Source organism: Periplaneta americana, chromosome 9 (assembly GCF_040183065.1).
Source record: "Periplaneta americana isolate PAMFEO1 chromosome 9, P.americana_PAMFEO1_priV1, whole genome shotgun sequence".
NCBI classification, from domain to species: domain Eukaryota; kingdom Metazoa; phylum Arthropoda; class Insecta; order Blattodea; family Blattidae; genus Periplaneta; species Periplaneta americana.
In genome coordinates, this window is record NC_091125.1 from 84,567,727 (window position 1) to 84,580,651 (window position 12,925).

Below are 12,925 nucleotides of genomic sequence, written 5' to 3' on the forward strand. Positions count from 1 at the left end.
TTAGGTACTATCTTATTGGTAGTCGGTGCAGTGATTCCTTATGTTGCTGTCTTCAGCATGGATAAAAGTAACAGACATCAGTGTCGTAATCATCCAGACAATTTTTGTTTTGTTTGTGGATAGTTCACACCAAAATCCCAAAGGAAAAAAAAAATCTATAAAATTACTAAAACAGCTTACTCTCACTCCTTCGGTCACAGAATTGGTGATCAAGATAAATAGTGGGTTCCAAAACATTATAGCATTAAACACTGGGAAAGTAGTCAGGAATTCATTTCTGGTCAATGAAATGTGAAGCACAATCCACCTGTCAATCCCACAAATGCTCTCCTGCCATCTCTACACATAAAATTGGCATTAATGAAACAGTTTATCAAAGGACTGAATAGAGAAGACATTGTTTTTTGTTACCTGCAAGAACAGTTTAACATATTGTTGCTGCACCTCCAAAAAAGCATTGCTACTTTTAATTCCCTTGATTTTCAAAACTACTTTCGGTATAATTTCATCATTTTTCTTGTAATGATTGAAATTATACTGGTACTGAAAGAAGCTTTGTAAATCAAATGAATTATAAGTGACATTGTTTTTTTCTTTCTCCTGCAAATTCTCTTTAAGAACACATAAGTTAGCATATTTTGGAGATGCAGCGATGATACACAAAGTTAAAGGAGGATATTTTCGTTGAACCGCAGATGAAGAAGCTTTTAAAAGACAAAATTTTTGAAAGTAAATTAACAAATTTGAAACTAGTAGCCTGGTATGTTTTTAAAGCAGTAGTGGAAGAGCCTCTTGACAGTAGAAAGTATAAACAATAATATGAATCTTTAGTGTAGGCTACACATTACTACAATATTATAAAGAAATGGGATATAGGAAGAATTTTCTCTTCAAAATTTTGGTGCTGTTACTGATGAACAGAGAGAGCATTTTCATCAGGACGTAACCACAATGAAAAAACGTTATCAAGGTCGTTGGGATCCTGCATTGTTGGGGGGTTAATGCTGGTTGCTGAAGAGGGGCAGCTAATTTCACTACAGAAGCCACCAAGTAGATGCCATTTTTAGGATATATGCAGATATAAGTTATATTATTTCTATTGCTAATATTTTAAGGGATTTATATACATTCATTTTATTACTGTTTTGACAAGTACCTACCTTCCAGTTTCTTTAAAAATACCAAGATTTTAATTGACATTTAAATTGACAAAAACTGAATCAGTTTATTTTTATTTCATTTTTCTTGGATATTTTATGAACTAAGACCGATAGGAAAAATTCAAAGGCATTTTCGAAATCAGCGCATGGATTTCCAGAATATCAGATATTTTCATTCCAAAGTTATGACGAAAAACCATTTTTGTTCCCTAGTGATATTAACATTCACTGAATATAATGCACAAAGTTGGTAGATAAATTAAGGAACCGGGCAATAGACACGGCATATGTAAAAGAAACCATTCAACTGTTCACTCCACTATCATGTGTTGTGCCGTTAAGACTGTGATGGTCGCCAGATTTGTAGTGGGAAGGCATGGCGACATCACAATGGCTGCTTACCGTATAGATGGCACCCGTGCATGTGAAAGCTCTCGTATAATCTTTGTCCTTCACTCGTGTAAATGGTACCATTTGGACAGTCACCGTGTATGTGTGAAACGGGCCTTACTCTGCTGATATCAGTAGGTCTACTTCTCATTGTCCATGCTTCGGTTCCGTAACATAGTGCAGGTCTAGCTAAGGTTTTACATAAACATATTTTTGTGTGTCGCTATACTAGGGAAGGCTTCATAATTTTGTTGATTATTCCCATTGTTTAATGTATTTGAAAATGTTAGAAGTTATACCTGCTTAACCAAAAAATATTAATATATAGCCAAGATACGTAAACTCATTTACTATTTCTATTAATTTTTGTTTTTTTAAGCAAATTTTGTTTGCGATGAGTATTTCCCACAAAATGCCAAGACTTTGGATTTCCAGTATTGATTTTCATGTCGTGTTTTACACTGTTCATGTTTAGAATATTGAAGCTCATCTTCGTTATATGCAATTAGGGCTAAATCATCAGCAGAGAGTAGACTATCAATCTGTAAATTTCGACTGATAGAAATTGAACCATGACGTGTCTGTTTCCAATCATATACGTATATAGAGTGCGAATTAAGATCTCTGATGAGGTGGGGATAGAATCCTAGATAGAAAATACCATAATAAAATTATTGTTATCCTCATTTGATATGGCTCAACACTTGGTCGCACTGAGTTGCTTGTCTTGCATCTTGATCATAATAATAATTATATCCATGAGCAGGCTTGAGATAAGATTTGTAATTCCTCAGTTATTGATTGTTGTCAGCTTGCCAGTGATGATAATACATAAATTATTTTCTTTTCTTACTTTATAAATTTATAAAATATATACTCATAGAGGGGATAGAAGTTATCCTTGGCAGGGATGTTAATATGAATTTAGGAGGCAGGATAACTTTCCAACAGGGGGGGAAATCCCCTGATCCCCCTTGTTAATTCGCACCCTGTACGTTTATATATAATGAAAAGTACAGTAATGGAGGTAGGCCACAACCTTGTCCTACTCAGTTATGAATTTGTTGCCAATCTGAAAGTCTATTGTAGGTTCTAACTGCTATCAAAATTGTTTTGTAAATGTTATGAGTGTTAATTAAGCTGTCGAGGGACATGATCATCTCTGACACCTGAAATAATTTATTTCGATTAGCTCTATTGAAAGTTTGTTTAAAATCATTAAAAACAATGTCTCTAAGTTGAATTCTGTTTTATTCAATTAGCAATTTCAGTGTAAAATAACTATTGCAGCAAGACCTGCCTTTACGAAAACCGTTTTGTTCTTTTCCAGTGATATCTTCGTAATGTACATATGATTTGTTTTTGAGATTATTTGTATATATTTTGTATTCGAAGTTTAAAAGATTTATTCCTCTATAATCTTCCATTAGTTTTGGATCTCCTTTTTTGTGTATGGGGATTATCACTGATTTAGTCCAGTTTTCTGGGATACTTTGTCAATTCCAAAGCAGATTTAAGAATTTAAAAAATCTTATTAAAAATTAAGACTAGCATTCTTAAATAATTCTAAATTTATTGAACCACCTTCTGGAGTTTTGTAGTTCTTCAATTTATCTAGAATGTGTTTCAGTTCATTAAAAGAAATATGTTCCTCTACAGCAGTGTTTCTCTACCACTGGACCACAGCCCGGTACTGGGCCACGAAATATTCTCCCACAATTTCTCACTTAAGCATTTTTCACAAATAAATATTTTATAGTGGAAATATTCTTAGGAGAATAATTTTTGTGATTTTGTCGAAAAGCGCAGATCCAGATCGTCTCTAAACTCTAAATTCTTAAATCTAACTAAATAACATCTGTGTAGCTAAGGCCAAAGACCAAGCCACTTATTTTTTAATGATCGGTAATTTTTCAGACTTATTTTTCTCTTGGCCTGTTTGAAATCTTGTTTATTATCAGTTGCCTACATGTTCTTTTCTTTGCTAGCATTTCGTCCATGATTAGCTTGATTTTACTTCTTTGTGAAGCTGCCATCATGTATCCACTTCATTATTTAAGTCTTCTTAATTTAAACTTCGATACTATCTAATTATTGATGATGTAATTTATAAATTTCGTAATAAAATTGTTTATATTTGTCCATTCTTGACTATGAAGTCCTTTATATGAATCGAAACATTTATTCTTCTATACACTTTTACAGCATTTCAAATAGACTATTCTTATTATTATTATTATTATTATTATTATTATTATTATTATTATTATTATTATTATACTTTCTTATACGTATATATTTTTTTTGAGGATTCATAATATCTGACGCGTGAGGATGTATGTTATTCTTTTTTACAATGAAAAACACATTTTAGAGAGGCCGAAATAAGAGATTAATTCGGAATAGAAAAAAAAAACATAGCAAACAGCAAATTCTGACAAAATGTAGAGGACATTCGTAAACAACATTAAGAAAAGTCTAATCACAATCATGAATCTTCAACTATCACACAAGGACAAAGATCTCTTTATATGTAGTAGTGTGCAAATTAATCTGAACACAATAATTGAAGCTGTTATTTCTTAATCCAACATCTTAAGTTTTCACACCCTTACAGTTGATGTAGGCAGCTAACTCTTTTATGTTTATGTAATATAGAGATCTGTGCTCACAGTTTGAGGGAAGGTTTTGACATGACCTCGTTAAAAGTTCCCTCTTGGAAAAGAATTGGGTAACTTTCAGAAATATAAATTCATTAATTATTTATTATTCACTTTGCTACTGAACACACAACAAAATGAAGAAAGATATAGGCACTATATACGTGTTACTAACCTCCACATGACCCATTCTTGCAGCTAGCAGTAAAGGTGTCAAGGTTTCATTGTTGTATAAAGTGGTATCTGCTTTCCATGATAAAATCAGTTTAACAAACTCAACGTTGTTTTGTGCAGTGGCTATGTGCAAAGCTGTGTTGCCTCCTTCATATCGACTGTTCACATCTGCGTGATTGTTCAACAACCATTCCATTACCTGCTTATTCATCTTCTTCACAGACATATTAAGAAGGTATCCGGAAGCTCCATTTTTCAAGAGGAATGAAAATGCCTTCTTCTCCTGTGAATAACAATACAATAATACTAGTTACCGCATTTACATAAGTTATCAGTCAGTACCAGATCTTTAGGTTCTAAATTTTATTATTCTATAAGTACCAGTACAATATATTCTTTAGATCTAACTGAAGAACTGGACATAAAAAAGGCTGTAAGAGCCAAAGAGTAAAACTCTAGAAAACAGAATTTTCTTGTGCAATTGGTAATGATATATATCATACATTTTGCACATCTATAGCAGAAGCTAGGTTCTAAATAAAATTGCAATGAGACTTATCCTCTTTACTTAGTAGATAAACCAGGGACATACCCTGCTTTTTTTTTTTTGGAAAACTAATTTTTATTTTGTTTCACTGAAAAGATCATAAAACTATCTTAGGGTCTTCAAAGTACTCTTTTTAGAGAGAAAGAGAGAGAGAGAGAGATTTGACGCAAGTACAATACCAGTCAACCAGATGCTGGGTAAACCTGTTGTCCCCTGTAGAATAGAACATGTTAGTTTCAGTTGTGATTGTTTATGGTGCAGAGGTTTACGTAGGCCTACTCTGGAACAACGAATTTTTATTTGTTGTAGCTTTTAGGAAGTGAGTCTGTAGGTCAGTGTTGCAGGGAATTTCGGGAATGTTTTCATAGCATTACGTGGCCTGACTTCGAGAAAATGGAGAACATTTTTACGTTTGAAAGCTAAGTCTTTATTCTGTATGGACATAATATTGTGGTTCTAGGAATCCCTTGTTTGTATACAATGCTCGAAACAAATATTGCATGTAGTTATTAGTGTTATTACTGCTAGTGATTAGTTAGCTGTGTTGAGTAGTGTACAGGCGTAACAGCCTGTTCAGCTCTGCAGTGTGTTCAGAAACGAATGGTTCTGTATTGAACCGCTCGGATGGACAGTAGTTGATCCTAGCAACAGAAATATGAATATAAAGTATAACTTTATTGTATATCAACACAGCAAAATACTATTTTATTAGGAAATGTTGCATAAAATTGATTCATTACACTATTTTACAGAAAAAAGTTACGCACAGTGTAAAGTAACAATCAGGTGGACATAAAATTGCATGGACAGTGTTGGTGGTTATATACATAGACCTTTCATAAATTATTAGAAACTTTTTCGATATCATAATTCGAAATGTATTCTTTCTTATATCTTCCTATAAAACAATTTTGTATTATGAGATTTAAGGTTTTTACAGTGACTTGAGTTGTGGTAAAATGTTTGAGTATAGCAACTTCGCAGGCAATTTATTCCTCCACATTGCGTAACTCTTGGAGGATTTTTGTAATTTGCATCCGTTATGCTTGCCTATCTTAGACAACCTTTTACTTATATTCTTACAAGTGGCTTTTAAGAAACCCAGAGGTTCATTCCTGCCCTCACATAAGCCCGCCATCGGTCCCTATGCTGAGCAAGATTAATCCAGTCCCTACTATCATATCCCACCTCCCTCAAATCTATTTTAATATTATCCTCCCATCTACGTCTTGGCCTCCTCAAAGATCTTTTCCCCTCAGGTCTTCCAACTAACACTCTATATGCATTCCTAGATTCACCCATACGTGCTGCAAGCCCTGCCCATATCAAAAGTCTGGATTTAATGTTCCTAATTATTTTAGGGTGCGGATTTTGATGACCAAAAAAATCCCTAAAATTGACCTATAAAATGACCTAAAATGCTGAAAAAAAGGACATAAAAATAAACAATTCTATACATAAATAGTAAAAGCTCTCTTCTCCATTACAATAGATGACAGTGTACATCCGAAGATTCTGGAATGTGAACGACTGGCAGTTGTCGGCAAGGACATTGTATGTATGTATGTATGTATGTATGTATGTATGTATGTATGTATGTATGTATGTATGTATGTATGTATGTATGTATTCAATGCCTACCCCTTCACTTTACGTGATTCAGGTTCCGCATATTGCAGATAGTTGGCAGGACTGTGACCCATTTTTCTAGTTGCACACCACTTTGGCGGGCCACGCTGTACATGATGTGTATCTGTGGAGAGTTATGTCGTGTACTAGGATGAGTGTATGTGTAAGTGTAGTGTATGGAATGAGTGGAAATGGTGAAGGTGAGGAAGGGAGAAGAGGAAACCTGGTGCCGGCACATAGCCTACTCCTGTCAAATAGCACCAAGGGTGCCGCCAGGCTTAACGTCCCCATCCGACGGACGAATCACTGTCAACAGTGACATATGCCTTCTCTTCATATGCACTACGGAGAGATTTGGGATTTAACCCAGACATATTGGAGCACAATCTAGTGATTAGAAAGGCAAGGACATTGTTATAGGCTAAATTGAGCAGCTTCTTTCCACTTCTGCGATGATCGTAGGAGCATACTTGAAGAGTAATAGATCACTGGGTGTTAATTATTCTTGTATCTGCGCTGTTTTAAAGCTTTCTGCTGAGAGGACTTTAACGATTGTACACAAAGTTTGTATCTTGGATTTTTGTCTAAAATAATTTATTTGTTTGGAAGGTAGCGAGCACAACAACAACTCAGCCGAGAACTTCATCTCCCATTCTATTTCTCTTCTTCCTTTTGACACCACTTACTATCGAGAAAATCATTCCAGACTCCGCGTTTGAATGGGATAGTGTCGCAAATTTTCCTATATCAGAAAATTTTAGTTCATCATTGAAGTCTTTAGCTTAAATGACTAAAAAGTCACTTTAAAATTAAAAAAATGATCAAAAAAGCACTCAAAATTAAAAAAAATGACCTAAAAGATTTAAACAGCGAAAAATGACCAAAAATGACGTAAATAGTATACAGTCCTTTAACCAACAGCTCGTATCCAGGATTTACGAGCGTTTCAAAGGATGTAAAGAAAAAAATGATGACGTCATCAAAATCCGCGCCCTGCTAATTACGGTATGTCAGGTGAAGAATACAATGCGTGCAGTTCTGCGTTGTGTAACTTTCTCCATCATCCTGTAGCTTCATCCTTCTTAGCCACAAATATTGTCCTAAGCACCTTATTCTCGAACACCTTAAGTGAGAGTCCAAGTTTCATAACCATACAGAAGAACTGGTAATATAACTGTTTTATCTAAATTTCAGCTTTCCGAGAGCTGACTGGATGATAAAAACTTCTCAACCGAATAACAGGTATTTCCTATATTTATTCTGTGTTTAATTTCCTTCCGAGTGTCATTTATATTTATTAGGTATTGTTGCTCCAAGTTACTTGAATTTTTCAACCTTTTCAAAGGATAAATTTCCAATTTTTATATTTACATTTCGTACTATGTTCTGGTCACGAGATATAATCATATACTTTTTTTTTCGGGATTTACTTCCAAATCGAAGGGCGCAAATAGCTAGAGAAGCTGACGCGCTTTTTTTTTAAATCAACTAACTAACTAACTAACTAACTAACTAACTAACTAACTAACTAACTAACTAACTAACTAACTAACTAACTAACTAACTAACTAACTAACTAACTAACTAACTAACTAACTAACTAACCAACCTATTTCTTTACTTGCTTCAAGTGTTTTCCCTAATCGTTTGAGGATTTTCTCCTAACATATTCAGATCATCCGCATAAACAAGCAGCTGATGTAACCCGTTCAATACCAGTCCCTCTTGGTTTCCTGGACTTTCCTAATAGCATATTCTAGACGAAAGTTAAAAAGCAAAGGTGATAGCTTTACTTTTACTATTCTGTAAAAAATCGATTTGTAGTGTTTGAAGGAAATTCACGTTTTAAATATCTCTGATGACGGAAAACTAATTTTTGGCACTTCGTCTGTTCGTCTTTGTGCCTGGCTACCTCTGCTTGTGTAGGCTATAGTGATTTTTCCTAAAGACTAAACTGTCAAGCGTTTTTTTTTTTTTTTTTTAATATTCAATATTTACGAGTCTGGAAGAACAACTCGTGGATTCTGCACAACGCCCTTTCTGTGAAGCAGTTTTTAGCAGACAAACGCATTTCAGTTCTCGAACAACTTCCATATTCGCCAGATCTGGCTCCATATCACTTCTGCCTGTTACCGAAAGTGAAAAATGTATTGAAAGAAACACATTTTCAGTCTGTGAAAGAGGTAGAAACAAAAATGGCAGACCTGTTGAAGAGGATGATAGTTCATCAGTAGCAGCACTGCTTTGAACAATGGAAGATATGTAAGCAACGGTGCATAGTTAGGGGAGTGGAGTATGTTGAAGGACATTGAAGATACGTTCTAATATTTTGAAAATAAAGTGCATTTTTTGTACTAGTCCCGTTATTTAATAGTCAAATTATGAACTTTTTCTATACGTGGGGAAATTTAGGAAACATTAGTTTTACGATTGAGTCTGATTTAACAAGAAGTAAACATACCTAGAATCTAATTTTATAACTAATATATTTTAATATTCATGTCACTTTTAGTGTTAATTTCCGTAAAAGAAAAATGTTAAAAGCTTTATAGTTTATGAATATCTAGCTATTGTGTGTTATTTTATGAAAAATTGTCATATAACTTAAATCTTCTTAAGCCGTACAATTTGTAAATGAAGTGAGATATTTTACTTTTCGGAATTATATTAAAAAAAATGTATTTTGTGTGCAATCCAGAAAACCAAAGTTTATCTTCTTATTTGGATGCATAGCAAACGGTTTCAATCAAGTATTACTTTCGAATAATAGTTCAAGTGAGTTAGATATAAACGAGGATATTATTGTGAACACGGTAAAATAAGTAAATATATTGTTGTGATACATGTGAAATGTATAATGGGGAACCGTATTATCTCGTGATACAGTTTTTTTTTGTGGGAAGTGGGTCAAGGATCTACTTTCGACTACTTCCAAACAGCTTTTTAAAGAAAAAAGTTTTTAAATACCTGAGGTGTACATGTTTGGGGCAACAAAGTATAATAGATCCAACATAGTGTAAGAATCACCCTCATTGCCAGAATGGAACTGAACGTATTACATATTTAAGCCGTTTTATTGTATGATTACGAATAATAGATTGTCCATATTGCATTTAAGATGTACGAATATTGAAGTAGGCTGTTCAGAGTGTCAGAGAACGATGAAGTTTTCTAACTAAATTATATAAATTATGAATATTATTTCCTATTTTGTGCACAGTAATAATTCTGAAGTACTTACCTCTGAGCAAACGCTTTGTTTCACTTCGTCAACAATCTCAAAGTTGTCCCTTTTAATGTAATCGGTAAGCCAGTTTAAATGGTTCACTACTATAGTTGAGTTCTGAAAAAGTAAATACCGGTATTATTTTTATTTATCTGCTTTGATATCGTACAATAGGCACAATTTTCCACCACCTATTTTACCACCTGCTTTGAAAGACTGGACCGTTATTTTCCTTTTCCAATATAGATTTGAATAAATTTTGACAATGTATCCATCCAAAATCATCAGGTCGTAACCTCCTTCTAAGTGTCGTAGGCCTACATGTATTATATAGATATTGTAGGCAAAATAAATAAATGTATGAATAAATAAATGAAGAAGGAAAGAAGAAAATGAAAGGAATTAATGAATGAATACATAAATAAATCAAATACATAAATGAGTAAATGTTTAAATGGGGAAATTGATAACTGAGTAAGTAAACAAACAAGGAAACGAGCGAGCGAATGAACGAACAAAGAAACAAATAAGTAAACGGACGGACAGACAGACGGACGGACAAATAAATCAAATTGGTAATACGAAATGTAAGACACAAAAGAGTTAGGATCTATGTTATTTTTTATGTTTAAATCTTTGTAGAGGCTATGTATATCCTCATTCCATCTTAAACGCCAGAATCTTTCTCTTATACCGGTCCATATATTCTTCTTAGAACATTCCTCTCAAAAAACTGCGTCTTATAAGTTACTAATATGCTTCTGCTGGCATTACAAAATGTGACTTGTCTGCATGAATAAGTGGAATGAACATTTTATGCTGTATTTAAAATCTGCTATATATATATTTTTTTACCATTTGTCTGATATCTGTATTTTTATATATCACCTGTGATTTATAATATTTGCCCATGTTTACAAACTTTCAAGAAATGTTTCGATCTGTTGTTGAGAAAGGATTCGTTGTAAGATAAAATTAAAATTTTCGAATGTAGGCTTTAAAATAGGTACCTTTAATGGAAAGAGTCAGCATACTAGTTTAATGTATTGTAATTAATGATAAGATAAATAATAAGATTTCGAATTCGGTTTTTTGTACTCGCACGCGTACATACAAACGTAAGTACGTACGTACCAGAGTATTTTTAAGCAATTTTTGTTACGGCACAAATCGGCACCAAAATTACTGGAATGAAATTATTGTTGTTATTATTATTATTATTATTATTATTATTATTATTATTATTATTATTATTATTATTATTATTGTTGTTTTTGTTGTTGTTGTTGAACTCGCGGATGATACGTCAGAATCTGATTTCAGACTCCAGGGGCCTGTTTCTCAAAAATACTAGTTTAGTAGTTCACCAGTTACTAGTTACCAGAGTATATTTCATCAGCTCTAGTAGATTCTGTTTCTCAAACTATTTTACCAGTCTAGTAACTTGTGACAATGTTTCACTAGTCACATGATCTGTTTCACTAGTCAGCTGATTGAGTTCATTTGTTTATAGCCATTGGTAGGTATTGTTATTTGATATTAGAAGGCTAAGTTGTTTGTGTTTTGGTTTTGATTTCTCTTTTCGGTTGAAATTCCATCAGTTGAAAGCAAATTAACTATACTCAATATGATTAATGAATCAAAGGATTATTATTCGGTGCTTTTTCAAGCATGTTAACAAAAAATGATGAAGTAAACGAATGGACAAAAAGTGTTGTAATGTGTGGGGCTATGGAACTGATACCTCAGAACAAAGATTATGCATACGTTAGGGACACTTACTGGCCCAACATTAAGAAAGTAATTTTGATAAGTACCAATTCAAGTTCACAGTATCATAATATGAACATATTATGATGTAGCTAGTGGGTCTACTGCCGACATGAATGCCACTTATGACTTGATGAAAAATTCGCTAATTTTTTTCAGTTTTATATTTGATCTATTCATAAATTATTGTCGTTTTATATTTAATTTGTAGGCTAAAGTTGACAGTGCCAGAAGAACTGGCAGTGGAGGAGGAAAGCCAGTAAAAATTACTACAGTTGATGAATTGGTATTATATTATTAGGAAAAAATTCTGCAAGTGTTGCAAGTCTAGGACAGAAAGACTAGACAGCATTGGAAAATAATCAACATCCCGATTTGTAGAGCAATTTGTATTTGAAGTTTTGCTGATAATGCAAGACCTATTTTTTTGTCTTGTTATGGCAGGTCCCACTATATTTAACAACTTTTCAAGCTTTTCAGTACTTTACCTAAACTGTTCATTATATTTAAACAATGCTCCCGTAAAGGAATAATAATTGTTCTTTCTCGATATAGTTTTAGCTCTTCTCACAACTTCTTCATCACTTCATTTGGAATCACCAAACCAGATATTAAAAGAAAATAACTACAATATTTTGTTTTATCTGAGAAAGGTTGTCACTGGTAACTGATAATGTAGAAATCATCAGTCTTTAGAGTCTTGTAGGAATATTCCTGTTGAATACTAGTGTAATCAACTAGATTAGCATTTTGAGAAACAGAATCACTTATGAACAGGTGAAATCGACCAATATTACTAGTCTGTGAACTGGTAACTACTACTTTACCCTTGTAGTTTCTAGAAACATAGACTTGTACAATAAACTAATATTACTAGTGTACAGACTAGTATTACTAGTCCATGAGTTTTGAGAAAGAGGCCCCTAAAGTAGCCTAATAGCAGTCTTGACAGGCTTTAGTTTTGTACTTCACAAAAAACTGTACCGATAGCTCTTTGTATGGTCATCTGAAATTTTTTTGTGCGGAGGATAACTTGAGATCCTTGAAATTTCTGGCCGATCTACTGTCCATCTTCAATAGGTATCAGAAAGCACTTCAGTCAAATTCTACCAATATTATTGACATGGGTAGATTAACTGAATCCATGAATTTGAAAGTGACTTTGAGAGTTGATTTCAGATAAGACTGAAACTACGCAACTATAATTTAATATGAATTCATGAAGTCAAAAATATCATCTTTTCTTGAAGATCCCATCATGGAAGGTTGGACATCGATACTGCAGAAAGCAATACCATGTGGTTTGAGACAGCTAAAGGGCGCTGATCTGATTTCCGGATCTGGTTGCGGCTCCAGATCATCACGACCA

The 12,925-nt window shown here is 33.5% G+C and overlaps 1 protein-coding gene across 1 annotated transcript in view; it reads right to left on the minus strand.

Moving 5' to 3' along the window:
* LOC138706159 (putative ankyrin repeat protein RF_0381) overlaps positions 1-12,925 on the minus strand; it is a 44,766-nt gene that overhangs the window by 9,229 nt on the left and 22,612 nt on the right. The window contains exons 3-4 of the mRNA XM_069835150.1: positions 9,802-9,903; positions 4,386-4,667 (exon numbers count right to left, since the gene is read on the minus strand). Of these exons, the coding sequence (XP_069691251.1) occupies positions 4,386-4,667; positions 9,802-9,903 (384 nt within the window). The remainder of the gene's footprint in view (positions 1-4,385; positions 4,668-9,801; positions 9,904-12,925) is intronic.